Genomic DNA, 11,757 nt, shown 5'->3' with positions numbered 1-11,757 from the left:
GACTGGTTGAGGGATTATTTTTCTATGCAGAAAACATTGTCATTGAATTTGAACATATATCAAACCTGTGATCAAACAGATTTGGTTTAAATTCTTTTATTTATTATTGATGCATTTTATTGAGTTTATTCCAGTGGTTTATTCTGGTTCTTATACTCGCACCTGTCCATGCGCGGTCAAATTTAAAATGGCGGATTAGAATGAATAGCGCATTGGAGTAATGTCAGTGATTGAAATCAGTTCAAATAATTGGAATAGCGTTCCAGTTCTTTTGATTTAGAATTTTGGTCGGGAATTTTAATTGTCCAGTATGCCAGAAATAAAGATTGTCCCACTTGGTAAGATAATCACATTCAAGGATTAATAAGTTTCTCAATATATTTCTTCATGAATCTTTCACTATGACTATTGCAAATTAGCATCTGATTGAATTTAGTTGTAGTATGATTTGACAGTCATTTAACTTGTCAGTCAATTCCACAATTTCAGGAATTTGGGAATATCTTTCTCTGGATAATAAAACTGCCTTGGGAGACAATGTTGAGCTTTTCTAGGGCTGCAAGCCTGCAACTATCTCCCTACTAATTTCAATCAATAAACTAGCTACTACTACTACTAGTAATAGTAATAAATAGACTTGGTGTATCACTTGTTTTGGTGCTTGTATACTTTGATAACAATACTTTCAAACTAATTTGAGTGCAGTGTCAAAGAATGAGTCCTACCTCACAAGGTAGTATATATAGGGCTCAATACAGTTGTGACAGTGCTATGCTCAATATGTTTCAAGAACCAGTCAGTACCAATAGAACAAATCTGAGAATCATATTGAGATTGAGTGGTGGTTCATCTGTTGCATGTCTCAATCAACAATTGTGGGAAATTTCAATAGTGTGTTGAAAAGTTCAGATAGTTTTAAGTAATGTTTGCAAAGTTTTTTTTTTATATTATTTATCCCCAGCATTTTTATAATATAATTTCTTGATATTATTTCAATTTGGAGATGAGGATTCTCAGATATCTTATTTTTTCTTCATAGGTGCTGGACAAGGTATGGGATAATTAATCAGGAATATTTCTTATTGGTGTTATATAACTAAGGTTTAAGTGTATATGAAACATATTTTCTAATATTTAAAGATGTTGGTCGGAGCTGTATCTTGGTCACGATTGGAGGAAAGAATATCATGTTTGATTGTGGCATGCATATGGGATACAATGATGAGGTATTCTAGGATATTTGTTAGTAATAATGGTGATTGAGTGTTGATGGTGGTTACCATTGTGATATTTTAGTTAATTATTGTGAAAATGGTAATTTTGTAGGAAGGCATTTCTTGCTTGGGGCTGTGAAGAGGGGGTATTAGTTAATATGCTGTAGGTGGATATAACTTGCCATGTGCTGTTTAGAAGGCATCTCATGAGGATATCACAGGATATAATTTGATATGTGTTGTGGGGAAGAGTCAATGATCCACTCACTACACTCAACCACAAGCATTACACTTGATTATTGTCACAAACAAGTCAGCTACACAGTATGCTTATACAGAATATAGAAACTGATAGCACTCAAGAGCTGACTCGCTTGTGTGACATCAAAAACAATGTACCACAGGCTTTCAAAAAGCTCTAAAAATTTTCAGCCAAAACACTTGGTGATAATTAAGGTGGTCATAGTAAAATAATTACAATAGAAATGTGATTATAAGAAGAAAATTTTTTGATTATAATATATGACAGGGGTGGATCCAGCACTAGTGCACTAATTTGCATGACACAAGAAAACTGCTAAAAATAACCACTTTGTTTTGTAATGCAAATTTGTGCACTAGTGCTGGATCCACCCCTGATATATGATATTAATATTTATTTTTTAGCGTCGTTTTCCCGACTTCAAGTATATAACGAAAACTGGTCGGTTGAATCAACATCTTGATTGTGTAATTATAACGTATGTTTTTCTCTCTTATTGAAAGTCAATACATTTGGTTTTCCTAATAATTTACTGTTTTATTAATTTGTTGTTCAGACATTTTCACCTGGACCATTGTGGAGCATTACCATATTTCTCAGAGATGGTTGGTTATGATGGTCCCATCTACATGACTCATCCAACTAAGGCTATTTGCCCTATACTACTGGTAAATAAAATGAATAATACTTTAATCTGGAATCTCTTAGGAATAAAAAAGAAGTGAGAACTGCTAGTTTTAGCAGGGATATTCCATGGGAGTTTATAAAAATTTGAGCCCCAAATTTTAGTTTCGTAGAATTTCTAATCGTAATTGAGTATATTTTGCAGATAATGTATGAAGGAAACATGCAACTGTTTGAAACATGATTGAATTTTTTTTGTTGTATTTTTTATTGTTACAGGAAGATTATAGAAAAATTACCGTGGAGAAGAAAGGAGAAACTAATTTCTTTACATCCCAGGTAACACGTTAAAGTTCTGCTCTTTTGATATCAAAATATTAGCTGCAATAATTTTAATTTGTTTCATAGATGATCAAAGACTGTATGAAGAAAGTGACTGCCGTCAACTTACATCAGTCTGTTCAGGTGATTAGAAGATCCAATGATTTTGCTGAGTCTGAGGGAACGAGTCTGGACTGATGGTTTTGGCAGATCAGGGGCGTAGGAAGCATCTAAAATTTGGGTTGGGCGCACAAGTTTCCAGGGTGCTTTTGGATAGTAAAAAAGGCAGCTAAAAAGTGTTTATGGGGTGTAAAATGTCACGTTGCACAATTACCCTGCTTTATCCAATCTGTAAAGTCCCGCTTTAAAAGCCCCCCGTTCTCGTGCCCCACGTTCTCGTGCCCGCCGTTCCCACGCCCCTGTGGCGAGTTTGAGATTTTTTCTTATATGGATGCAGGTTGACGATGAATTAGAAATCAAACCATATTATGCTGGTCATGTTTTGGGAGCTGCGATGTATTTGGTCAAAGTTGGCAAAGAATCTGTTGTTTATACCGTAAGTCTGACATTACTTCTTTCCTATACTGTCAAACGATAACACCCATATTCAAATTTAAGCTCTGAACAACCGTTTTAATATGTATTGGCGTAGAATAAATTACAACGTGTTCTTCAAGCAATGATAATATTTAACGTCATGTCGGTGTTTGTAAATACCTGAGGTAAATTTCACTTTCTCTAGGGTGACTACAACATGACACCGGACAGACATCTTGGGTGAATATAGCTTTTGTGTTTGCATCTGTAGTCATTTCAAAATAACGACTGTAATGTTAAATCGCAGTAACGTTTTTTTTCCTACTGGTTTTAGGGCAGCATGGATTGACAGATGTCGTCCTGATGTTCTTATAACAGAATCAACATATGCGACGACAATACGAGATTCAAAAAGGTCTGCAAACTGAATCTGCGAATATCCATAGTGATCACATCAACTTATCACATCACTTAATTTTTTTGTTAGAGTAAGAGAGCGCGAGTTCTTGAAGAAGGTTCATGATACCATTGACAAAGGTGGCAAGGTATACATGGTGGATTCTATCCAGTGAACCTCTAGGATAGTAAACCTCAGGAAAAAGGCTCTTAACTTCAATTTTACAAATTTATTTTTCAGGTTCTCATTCCTGTGTTTGCTTTGGGAAGAGCGCAAGAACTTTGTATCCTCCTGGAAACTTATTGGTAATGAGACTATAAAGTTCGTTAACAAACAAATGTTTATTGAGGTGAACTTGAAAATTTTATTCCAGGGAGAGAATGAACTTGAAAGTTCCAATTTTTTTCTCGACTGGTCTGACTGAAAAGGTAAAGAATGGAGATAAAAAACATGAAATTTTGTCGAAGTTTAGAAAGAAGTGGGAGGATTTATTCTTGCTTTGATTCTTTAGGCCATTCAATATTATAAATTATTCATAACATGGACAAATCAGAAAATCCGAAATACATTCGTTCAAAGAAACATGTTTGACTTCAAACATGTGAAGGTTTGTGTCCTGCTTTTTGCTCTTATTGTGAAGGTTTGTGTCATGCTTTTTGCTCGTATTGTGAATGGAAACGTAACAGGAGACCAGTATGGAAGTGTGTAAGTCATGCTGCATGTTTCTTTTATCTTCCAGCCATTTGAAAGATCATTTGCAGACAACCCTGGACCAATGGTAACTGTTCCTTCACATCATTTTCCATTAAATACTTTGTCTGTTCGAAGTTGATTCTTATTAAGGCTGGATTTCCACTTACAGAGAAATCGTGCGAAATATTTGCATATTTTCTTTTGAATTTTAACAGCATAAATAAATGAGTTCAACTTGACTGTTCTCGATTCAAACGAAAATATGCAAATATTTCGATAGCGAAGTGTAAATCCAGGCTTAGGTTAATATCATTGGTTATTCTTTCAGGTTGTGTTTGCCACAGCAGGAATGTTGCATTCTGGACTGTCTTTACAGTTGTTTAAGAAGTGGGCACCTGATGAAAAGAATATGGTAGGGTTAAGCTTAGGCTTAGCGATAATCCTCATTGTACATCGTTGAAATGCCTGAATTTATACCTTCGCAATTCCATCGAAAAAAGAAGATTGAGAAGACAACATGCACTAATTTTGATTATTCTTCTAATTTCATTATGTTTCTTTCAATTATTGTTCTAATTTAATTTTGATTAAATTGTTTCAATTTTGCCTGAACGAACCATAACATTTTAGATCGTGATACCGGGATATTGTGTTGTGGGTACTGTGGGACATAAAGTTCTTGCGGGGCAGAAGAAGATAGAATTGGATAAAAAGACAACGGTAGTTTATTTCGTTGAAGCTGTGCAATTTTTGAAAGCAGTTTGTCTCTTCAAAATGTGTTTTCATGGCGTTATGCTCTCGTACATTTCCGCTCAACGTACTTTTATATATTTTTAAACAATATTACAGATTGATGTGAAACTCTCAGTACAGCAAATGTCCTTCAGGTAACGGCTTAAAAATTCGTAAAAAAGGTTTGTACATTTTGTTATATAATGAAATGTTTTCTTCCTGGTTTAGCGCTCATGCAGACGCCAAGGGCATCATGCAACTAATACGACAGGTGATTACACGACTTTGAATGAAGCTCAGTTTCCATTTGATCGCAATAAATCTTTCCCATAATGACGTCAACAAAAACTAATCTTAAGTGATATCTTTACAACAACTATAGGCTGAACCTCGTCATGTAGTCTTAGTTCATGGTGAATCGCAAAAGATGGATTTTCTACGAGATAAAGTTAAAGAAGAATTTGGTACGTTTCAAAGTTGCTTATCTGTTAAACCACATTGCTCCGGTGAATGGATTGAGACTATAGATAATTAATAGAGAATAATTATTGATATTTACCATAACTTATACTGACCACTAGAATTGCTCTGCTAGGCTCAGTGAGAGCAGTAATTTCTCTCAGGTCTAAACACCTCTACTTTTGAAAGTACTCTCGTCTTGTGTTGCAGGCATTGGTTGCTCAAAACCCGCGAATGGCGAAACCATCTCCATAACAACTACACCTCAAGTCAGCGTGGACATGTCTCTTAGTTTGTTAAAAAGAAGTATAAAGAAAGAAACTTCACAAGGTTTCGTTAGATTCGAGTATTTCTTTATTTATTGCTGTGTGACAGGGTGTATACGGCGTGATCTTGTGGTCAGAATCGCCGTGAACTGTGTGAAACAGCGAGCATAAATGAACGACAATCACATCTTCAATTTTTTGCTTACATTTTTTTAGCTTCTAAACGAGCTAAAGTCCTCGACAAACTTCCAGTCAAAGGTGTTTTAGTCATGAAGGACGCGGTAATTGTTTAATTTATTATCCCATACCTAGTGTAAAAGCTGTGTTCCTATTGGCTAAGAGCATGCAGGTGCGTTCAAACTCGAACCCAGCTGCCGAACCCAATGCGTTACTTTCTGAACACTTTTTCCCAAAAAGGCATGAGATAAAAACTAAACATACTTGCAGGTTCGGTAAGTCCGGGATTTACCCACCCAGAGTGGCTGAAAGGTTCCAGCCTCCCTCGGTGGGTATAAACTGGAGCGAAAATTCGACGATAACGCCGAAGAAAACAATAGAAAGGGATTCGTCGTAGTTACTGCCAATGCGCCTTTACCTTAATTTAACTGTGGAAACATTTTTTTTCAATTTTTATTTCATAGTCACTGAGATTACTGGAACAAAACGAAGCATTCAAAGAACTTGGTTTGGTCGAACATCAATTGCGATTTACATCATCGGTAAATTTAGACACCAGACAGTCCGCAAATGACGTCATGGAACAGTTACAGACATTATTGCAAGGGTGAGATATTGCATTGTCTGTTCTGTTTGTCCTGGGAGTAAGTCTAACAATAAAGTTATTAATATTTATTTTAGATCGTTACCAGACAGAACGGTTCAAAGAATTGGCGAAGGAGCTCTTGCTGTAGACTCAGTTATAGTGAAGGTAAAATCATTTCCAAATTATGAAGTTGGCATTTTTTAATACAACAACTAAAGACATTATTTTGGCATAGCTTTCAGCAGCAGTAACTGAAGAAGATGAAAATTGTGATGTTCTTGTTTCCTGGATGTATCAGGTCAATTTGCTGTTTAAAGTTTTATTTTGTTTTATTCATATTTGGCGCTGCGGCATCGAACCCAACCAGGGAAAATCTCTCGGGCTCAGGCAACGAGATTGCAGTCAAACAAGAAGTTTTTCTGGGCGAAATATCAGATTTTGTAGATCGGCTATTTACATCTGGCTTTCCCCAGTTAATATGTTTTTGATTAGAATGAACACTGCAGCGGCTTCTGATGGATGCCTTTTTGTTAAATGTAGGACGAAGATCTGGGAAGTAAAGTTTTGAACTTGTTGGAAAGCCAGAAAAGTAAATTACCTGAGGACGGTGAACTTATCGAAGCTGAATCTATGTCGCCTGAGATGTAAACTGGCGCGCGTCTGCATCATGATCTGCAAATCTTGGAAACGAGATTGTATTGTATTTGCATGAGGTCTAAATTGATGATCCAACCTCGTTCGTGCCCGCCGGGAACAAAACGTGATAGTTGATAGTGATGATGCAACATTACTTTCAGTTTTGCATTTCATTCTGCAGAGAAATAATGTAATTATCTTTAAAAAAACTTCATGTTTTTCGCAAACTGCCCCTTTAAGGCTATGTGCACACAAGCGTCGTTTTTGAGCGTATTCAAAATAGTTTTTGTCTATTTTGTTGCTTTGATGCCCTGCCCACACGATGCAAGGAAAAATATGCTTACTATGTTAAATTAGCTTCAACTTTTATTTTAAATTGATGGTGTTTGAAACAGTTTTGGCATGAAAGGAATGTAAAAACGCTCGAAAATGTTACCGTGTGCACCTATATAGGCTAATATTCATTTAACGAGTCCTAAATCCTGAACGGTATCTATAAGAATCTGATCCATTGCTGAAACAGGTCTAATCTGATCTATTTCTGGTGAAGCATGCAACGTGCACGTGAATTAAACCACACCACAGGGGGGTTGTTTTGCAATGTTTTCCTTCAGTGCGTACACACAAGGTTGAACACATGAACCTTTAGACATGAACGAAGTCAAGTCAGGTCAAGTTTACAAACAAACATACGATAGTACAACAGACTGAATTCTCAATAAATCCATGCTTTGATATAAGCAGTAAATAGAAGAAATTGTGTGGGTTATTAATGACCTGGAAAGAAAAGATAATTTGCATTCTTTCGAGTCGTCTTCGAGGTCGTGATTTATATTGCTGTTGATAATTTTAATACAATGGCGAGTAATAAAATTTCAGCACAAACAAGTCCAAGTGATAATGTCCGCAAAAATGCAATCCCAAATTATGCTCGTTTCGTTATGGGTGGATTGTCTGGGTATGTATGTGCTATTTTCTGTAACAACGTTTTCATGATGAAATTATAAAAATGTGAATATATTTAATAAGTGGCAGTGCAACGTGTACAAATAATGAATGGTTTATTATTAATAAAATATAAGGTTGAAGTCTGGGGCTGTTTTGTTCAGGCCTGAACTAGAAAGGCTTCCTCTATGATCAGCAACAAGCCTGCAAAAGCCTAGGGCATACACTCTAAGTAGATGTAGACACTTGTTTTATTAGCTCATTTAGCTGGGATTAGCAAAAATTGCTGACTCTCAAATTCAAATTGCCCAGTCTGGGGTTTCAGACCATTCAGATGTGGGAGATTTGGGCTGTTTAATCAGATTTACCAAAACCAATCAAAACTTAATTCTTTTAAGTTTTGTCAAATTGTAGTACAACATATTCTCCTGCAAAAATGTAATATTTTTAGCCATCATGATATATATCAGTCATGCCATAATAACCACAATGTAATTGAAATGTTATGGTCGAGCGGAGGTTAATTGTACATACTTATATATGCAGCTTTAGCTCTATAGAATTTTCCTTTGCATAGAGTTCTGATGAATTTTGATAATATATATATTAAATATTGTGTTGATAATATACATGAAAGAGTTACTGCAAATTATAGAACACTTAGAACAGTGCAATAAAAGTTCAAAGTGTTGTGATTTAATATCTCTTGTCAAATTTTAAAACAGTAATTTCTGATTATTTCATAGAATGGCTGCCACATGTTTTGTTCAACCATTAGACTTAGTGAAAACAAGAATGCAAATGAGTGGTAAGGAAATATTGGTGATTCATTTCAAATTGATATACTGTTAATGTTTTCTCAAAGGTCAGCCTAAGACAATCTGTTTCAGGATTAAAATTTAACATATATCCTTTCTAGGGGCTGAAGGAGCTATGCGTGAACATAAAACAAGTTTTCATGCTGTTGTCAATATTGTTAGAAAAGAAGGATTTTTGGGTGTATATAATGGGTAGGTATTACCGTGTATTTTTTATCAATCTCACAACAGGCTAGTTCCACCTGATACACTGTTTTTTTATCAATTAATGTGGTTTGTTTTCAGTGCCCTGCAGTGATACATGTCTTCAGATTCTCATACATGCAAGCAATAAACAAACTTTAATTTAGGCTCAAGGTTTCTTATGAATATTTTTGAAATCTTATATTTTTTAAGGTTATCTGCAGCCTTGATGAGACAGGCAACCTATACAACAACAAGATTGGGTGTATATACAAGTCTTTATGAAAGATTTAAAGGGTAAATCATTGACCATAAAATTCATAAAAATCTTTCAGAGATTACTGTTGCATCTCTCCCTCCCCCCCATTGCCTTCAAGTAAATAAATCCTTGCTGTGCGTTTCGTGCCTGTTGTTACTAGAAAAATAGTTTTGGATCTCACTTTTTAGTCCTGAAGGTCAACAACCTCACTTTCTTATGAAATGTGCCCTTGGTAAGTTTTCATCAGAATAAAGTAGTCAGAAGACTGTTGATTCCCAATAAATAAGTTGCATTATGTGAGATATAACCTTTTATGAAGATAATGTACATAGTCATGTATGAAATTGGGGATCCCTTAGGTTGTGGTCCAAGGGCAAGATACCCCCTCCCCTCCCCCCCCCTTGCTAATGCCTCTGGCTACAAACTATAATTCTGTTTACTTTCTTTCAGGTGTCACTGCAGGTGCTATTGGTGCGTTTGTTGGGACACCAGCTGATTTATCGCTAATCAGAATGACAGCTGATGGACGGTATAGTGACAGAGGGCAATTATAATAGCAGAGGTCTTAACTGAATGGGTCTTAATTCTCAAGAGATAAGAAATGTCTCTAATGAAGCCCTTTTTACACAAGATTGATTTGATTTTTGATATCAAAATGAGCGTTCATGACAAGTTGTTTTTCTCATCTGCCAATATCAAGTCACTATTTATTGTGATATTATTGTGGTATTATTGTGATATTTGCAATAATTTTGGTACATTGATTCAGAGTCTTTTTATTAATTCACTCATGTCTGTTCATTATGAGAAAAAAGGTTACAACCAGGGTGTGGCCAAGGGGATGACCCCAATCTCCAATGAAACATCATAGAAACATGGACATTATGAAGGTACTCAGATATCCGACTTTATTGGCCTGTATTCTAGTTTCATTTCTGTATTTTCTTTAGACTTCCTCTAGCAGAGCGGCGAAACTACACAAGCGTGTTTAACGCTTTAAAGAGAATTGCAACAGAAGAAGGTTTCACTGCTTTGTGGACGGTAATGACTGGAAATAAATTGTTGGAAATGTGTATTTTTGAATCTCAAACGTCCTTGAGCAATTGTTTAACTTTGACATTAATTTGTTCAACTCTCAGGGTTGTATTCCTACAATGACGCGAGCCATGGTTGTCAATGCAGCTCAGTTGGCAACGTACTCACAATCAAAACAATTTATTCTTGGAACAGGTACAAACATGTATCAACAGTAACCATGACATTTACCTGGTTTTATTGGATTATCTAAATAGGATGATTAATCGCATACGTTTTAAATTTTTTTGTCAAGTGTCAATTCACAATGAGAGACGATTATAATACACGAACACACTACAAAAATCCAAATCTTTCTGAAAAATATAGTTCAGATTTGAATATTAATGATATCATATTGTATCATATTTCTATCTAATTCATTCGCACAAAGTCTGTTGATGTTTGCTCTAAAAATGTTGTCGTTACGTATTTCAATGGATTTCACACAGTTAAATGCGATCAGATGAACACCATTCACCATTCACATGCGCGACAGGTCAGCGAATTAGCAGCAGTAAAAACCATCACCAGCCGACAATTTAAAAAATAATAAGTAAAAAAAAAAATTCCGAATAAACAGGGCATCTTGCATGAGAATAAAAATATAAATCAAGCTAGACACAGGTTCATCTTCAGAGAGAAGTCCTGTGTCTGGCTTGATTCATATTTTGACTCTCAGGATGCCCTGTTTAGCAGGAATAGTGGAATATTTTCGGAGCTTGACACCCAACGAACTAAGTAAAATGGGTGGATTTTTTTGGGACAGCACAGACTGCGTACCCTGGTTATTAAACTCTAATTCCAACAAAATGTTTTGTGTTCTTTTTTTTAGGATATTTTGAGGACAACATTGCGTGTCATTTCACAGCAAGTATGATCAGTGGTCTTGCCACAACTTATGCTTCAATGCCTGTGGATATTGCAAAGACACGGTAAAACCTGACCACATATAAAATAAGAACATTTACACGATAAAACCACTTATTTTTATTAACACACGTGGTCATTTGTAGGATTCAAAACATGAAAATCATTGATGGTGTTCCCGAATATAAAAATGGATTTGTAAGTGTGTGTGTGTGATTTTTGAATCTCTGTGATCCAATTCTAATTTTTTTTTATTTTTGTAGGATGTTATTAGTCGTGTTGCTCGTAAGGAAGGTTTCTTGTCATTATGGAAGGGTTTTACCCCATGTTACATGAGAATTGGACCTCATACCGTATTAACATTTATCTTCCTGGAACAGATGCAGCTTGTAGCAAAGAAAGCTTATGGTGTAAAGTAGAATTTAATACAATTTTTGGTTTTTTGAACAAATTTATTTTAGTTTATGACTAGCCAAATTAGAGAAAAGCGTTTTTGGACTATTTCACGTCGTTGACTTTTCTGCATTTGACTTTGACGATTTTTTGACGAAAGAAACACTGAATTGCATGGAACATTTTCGAATGCTTGAATTCATGTTGACCCAATTGACAAGGCTGCCGGCAGAGTTTTACATTTTCTGGAACGATTACAATGTCATTTCTGGAAGTGTTTGAGTCTGTGACATGGTAAGAAATGTGTAAAC

The 11,757-nt window shown here is 35.5% G+C and overlaps 2 protein-coding genes across 2 annotated transcripts; both read left to right on the top strand.

The window, feature by feature from the left end:
• Positions 1 to 186: 186 nt before the first annotated feature.
• LOC114521688 (integrator complex subunit 11-like) lies at positions 187 to 6,940 on the top strand. Its single transcript, XM_028542193.1, has 26 exons — positions 187 to 338; positions 1,040 to 1,051; positions 1,141 to 1,226; positions 1,881 to 1,954; positions 2,033 to 2,144; positions 2,380 to 2,439; positions 2,509 to 2,565; positions 2,879 to 2,977; positions 3,164 to 3,198; positions 3,293 to 3,373; positions 3,446 to 3,503; positions 3,596 to 3,660; positions 3,729 to 3,783; positions 3,867 to 3,962; positions 4,095 to 4,133; positions 4,377 to 4,460; positions 4,679 to 4,768; positions 4,898 to 4,935; positions 5,009 to 5,051; positions 5,163 to 5,244; positions 5,450 to 5,569; positions 5,722 to 5,786; positions 6,147 to 6,289; positions 6,364 to 6,433; positions 6,504 to 6,566; positions 6,809 to 6,940. Exons 1-26 carry the CDS (start codon positions 311 to 313, stop codon positions 6,914 to 6,916), a joined length of 1,863 nt encoding a protein of 620 aa, XP_028397994.1. The 5' UTR covers positions 187 to 310; the 3' UTR covers positions 6,917 to 6,940.
• Positions 6,941 to 11,504, top strand: LOC114521689 (mitochondrial 2-oxoglutarate/malate carrier protein-like). Its single transcript, XM_028542194.1, has 11 exons — positions 6,941 to 7,862; positions 8,596 to 8,657; positions 8,769 to 8,859; positions 9,064 to 9,147; positions 9,298 to 9,341; positions 9,560 to 9,638; positions 10,060 to 10,150; positions 10,249 to 10,339; positions 11,019 to 11,118; positions 11,200 to 11,251; positions 11,317 to 11,504. The coding sequence occupies exons 1-11, from the start codon at positions 7,762 to 7,764 to the stop codon at positions 11,470 to 11,472; spliced, it is 951 nt and encodes a 316-aa protein (XP_028397995.1). The 5' UTR covers positions 6,941 to 7,761; the 3' UTR covers positions 11,473 to 11,504.
• The last annotated feature ends 253 nt before the right edge of the window (positions 11,505 to 11,757 follow it).

This window comes from Dendronephthya gigantea, unplaced genomic scaffold (assembly GCF_004324835.1).
Source record: "Dendronephthya gigantea isolate DGI-Jeju-01 unplaced genomic scaffold, DenGig_1.0 000021F, whole genome shotgun sequence".
In the NCBI taxonomy this organism is placed as follows: Eukaryota; Metazoa; Cnidaria; class Anthozoa; order Malacalcyonacea; family Nephtheidae; genus Dendronephthya; species Dendronephthya gigantea.
The sequence above is the reverse complement of the archived record's forward strand: the minus strand, read 5'-3'. Positions and strand labels throughout refer to the sequence as shown.

Coding starts and splice junctions, on each gene's coding strand:
- LOC114521689 (XM_028542194.1), top strand. CDS start 7,762: ATGGCGAGTAATAAAATTTCAGCACAAACAAGTCCAAGTGATAATGTC. Junction 8,860..9,063: donor TTTTTGGGTGTATATAATGG/GTAGGTATTACC, acceptor ATATTTTTTAAG/GTTATCTGCAGCCTTGATGA. Junction 10,151..10,248: donor GTTTCACTGCTTTGTGGACG/GTAATGACTGGA, acceptor TTCAACTCTCAG/GGTTGTATTCCTACAATGAC.
- LOC114521688 (XM_028542193.1), top strand. CDS start 311: ATGCCAGAAATAAAGATTGTCCCACTTG. Junction 2,978..3,163: donor AAGAATCTGTTGTTTATACC/GTAAGTCTGACA, acceptor CACTTTCTCTAG/GGTGACTACAACATGACACC. Junction 6,290..6,363: donor TTACAGACATTATTGCAAGG/GTGAGATATTGC, acceptor TATTTATTTTAG/ATCGTTACCAGACAGAACGG.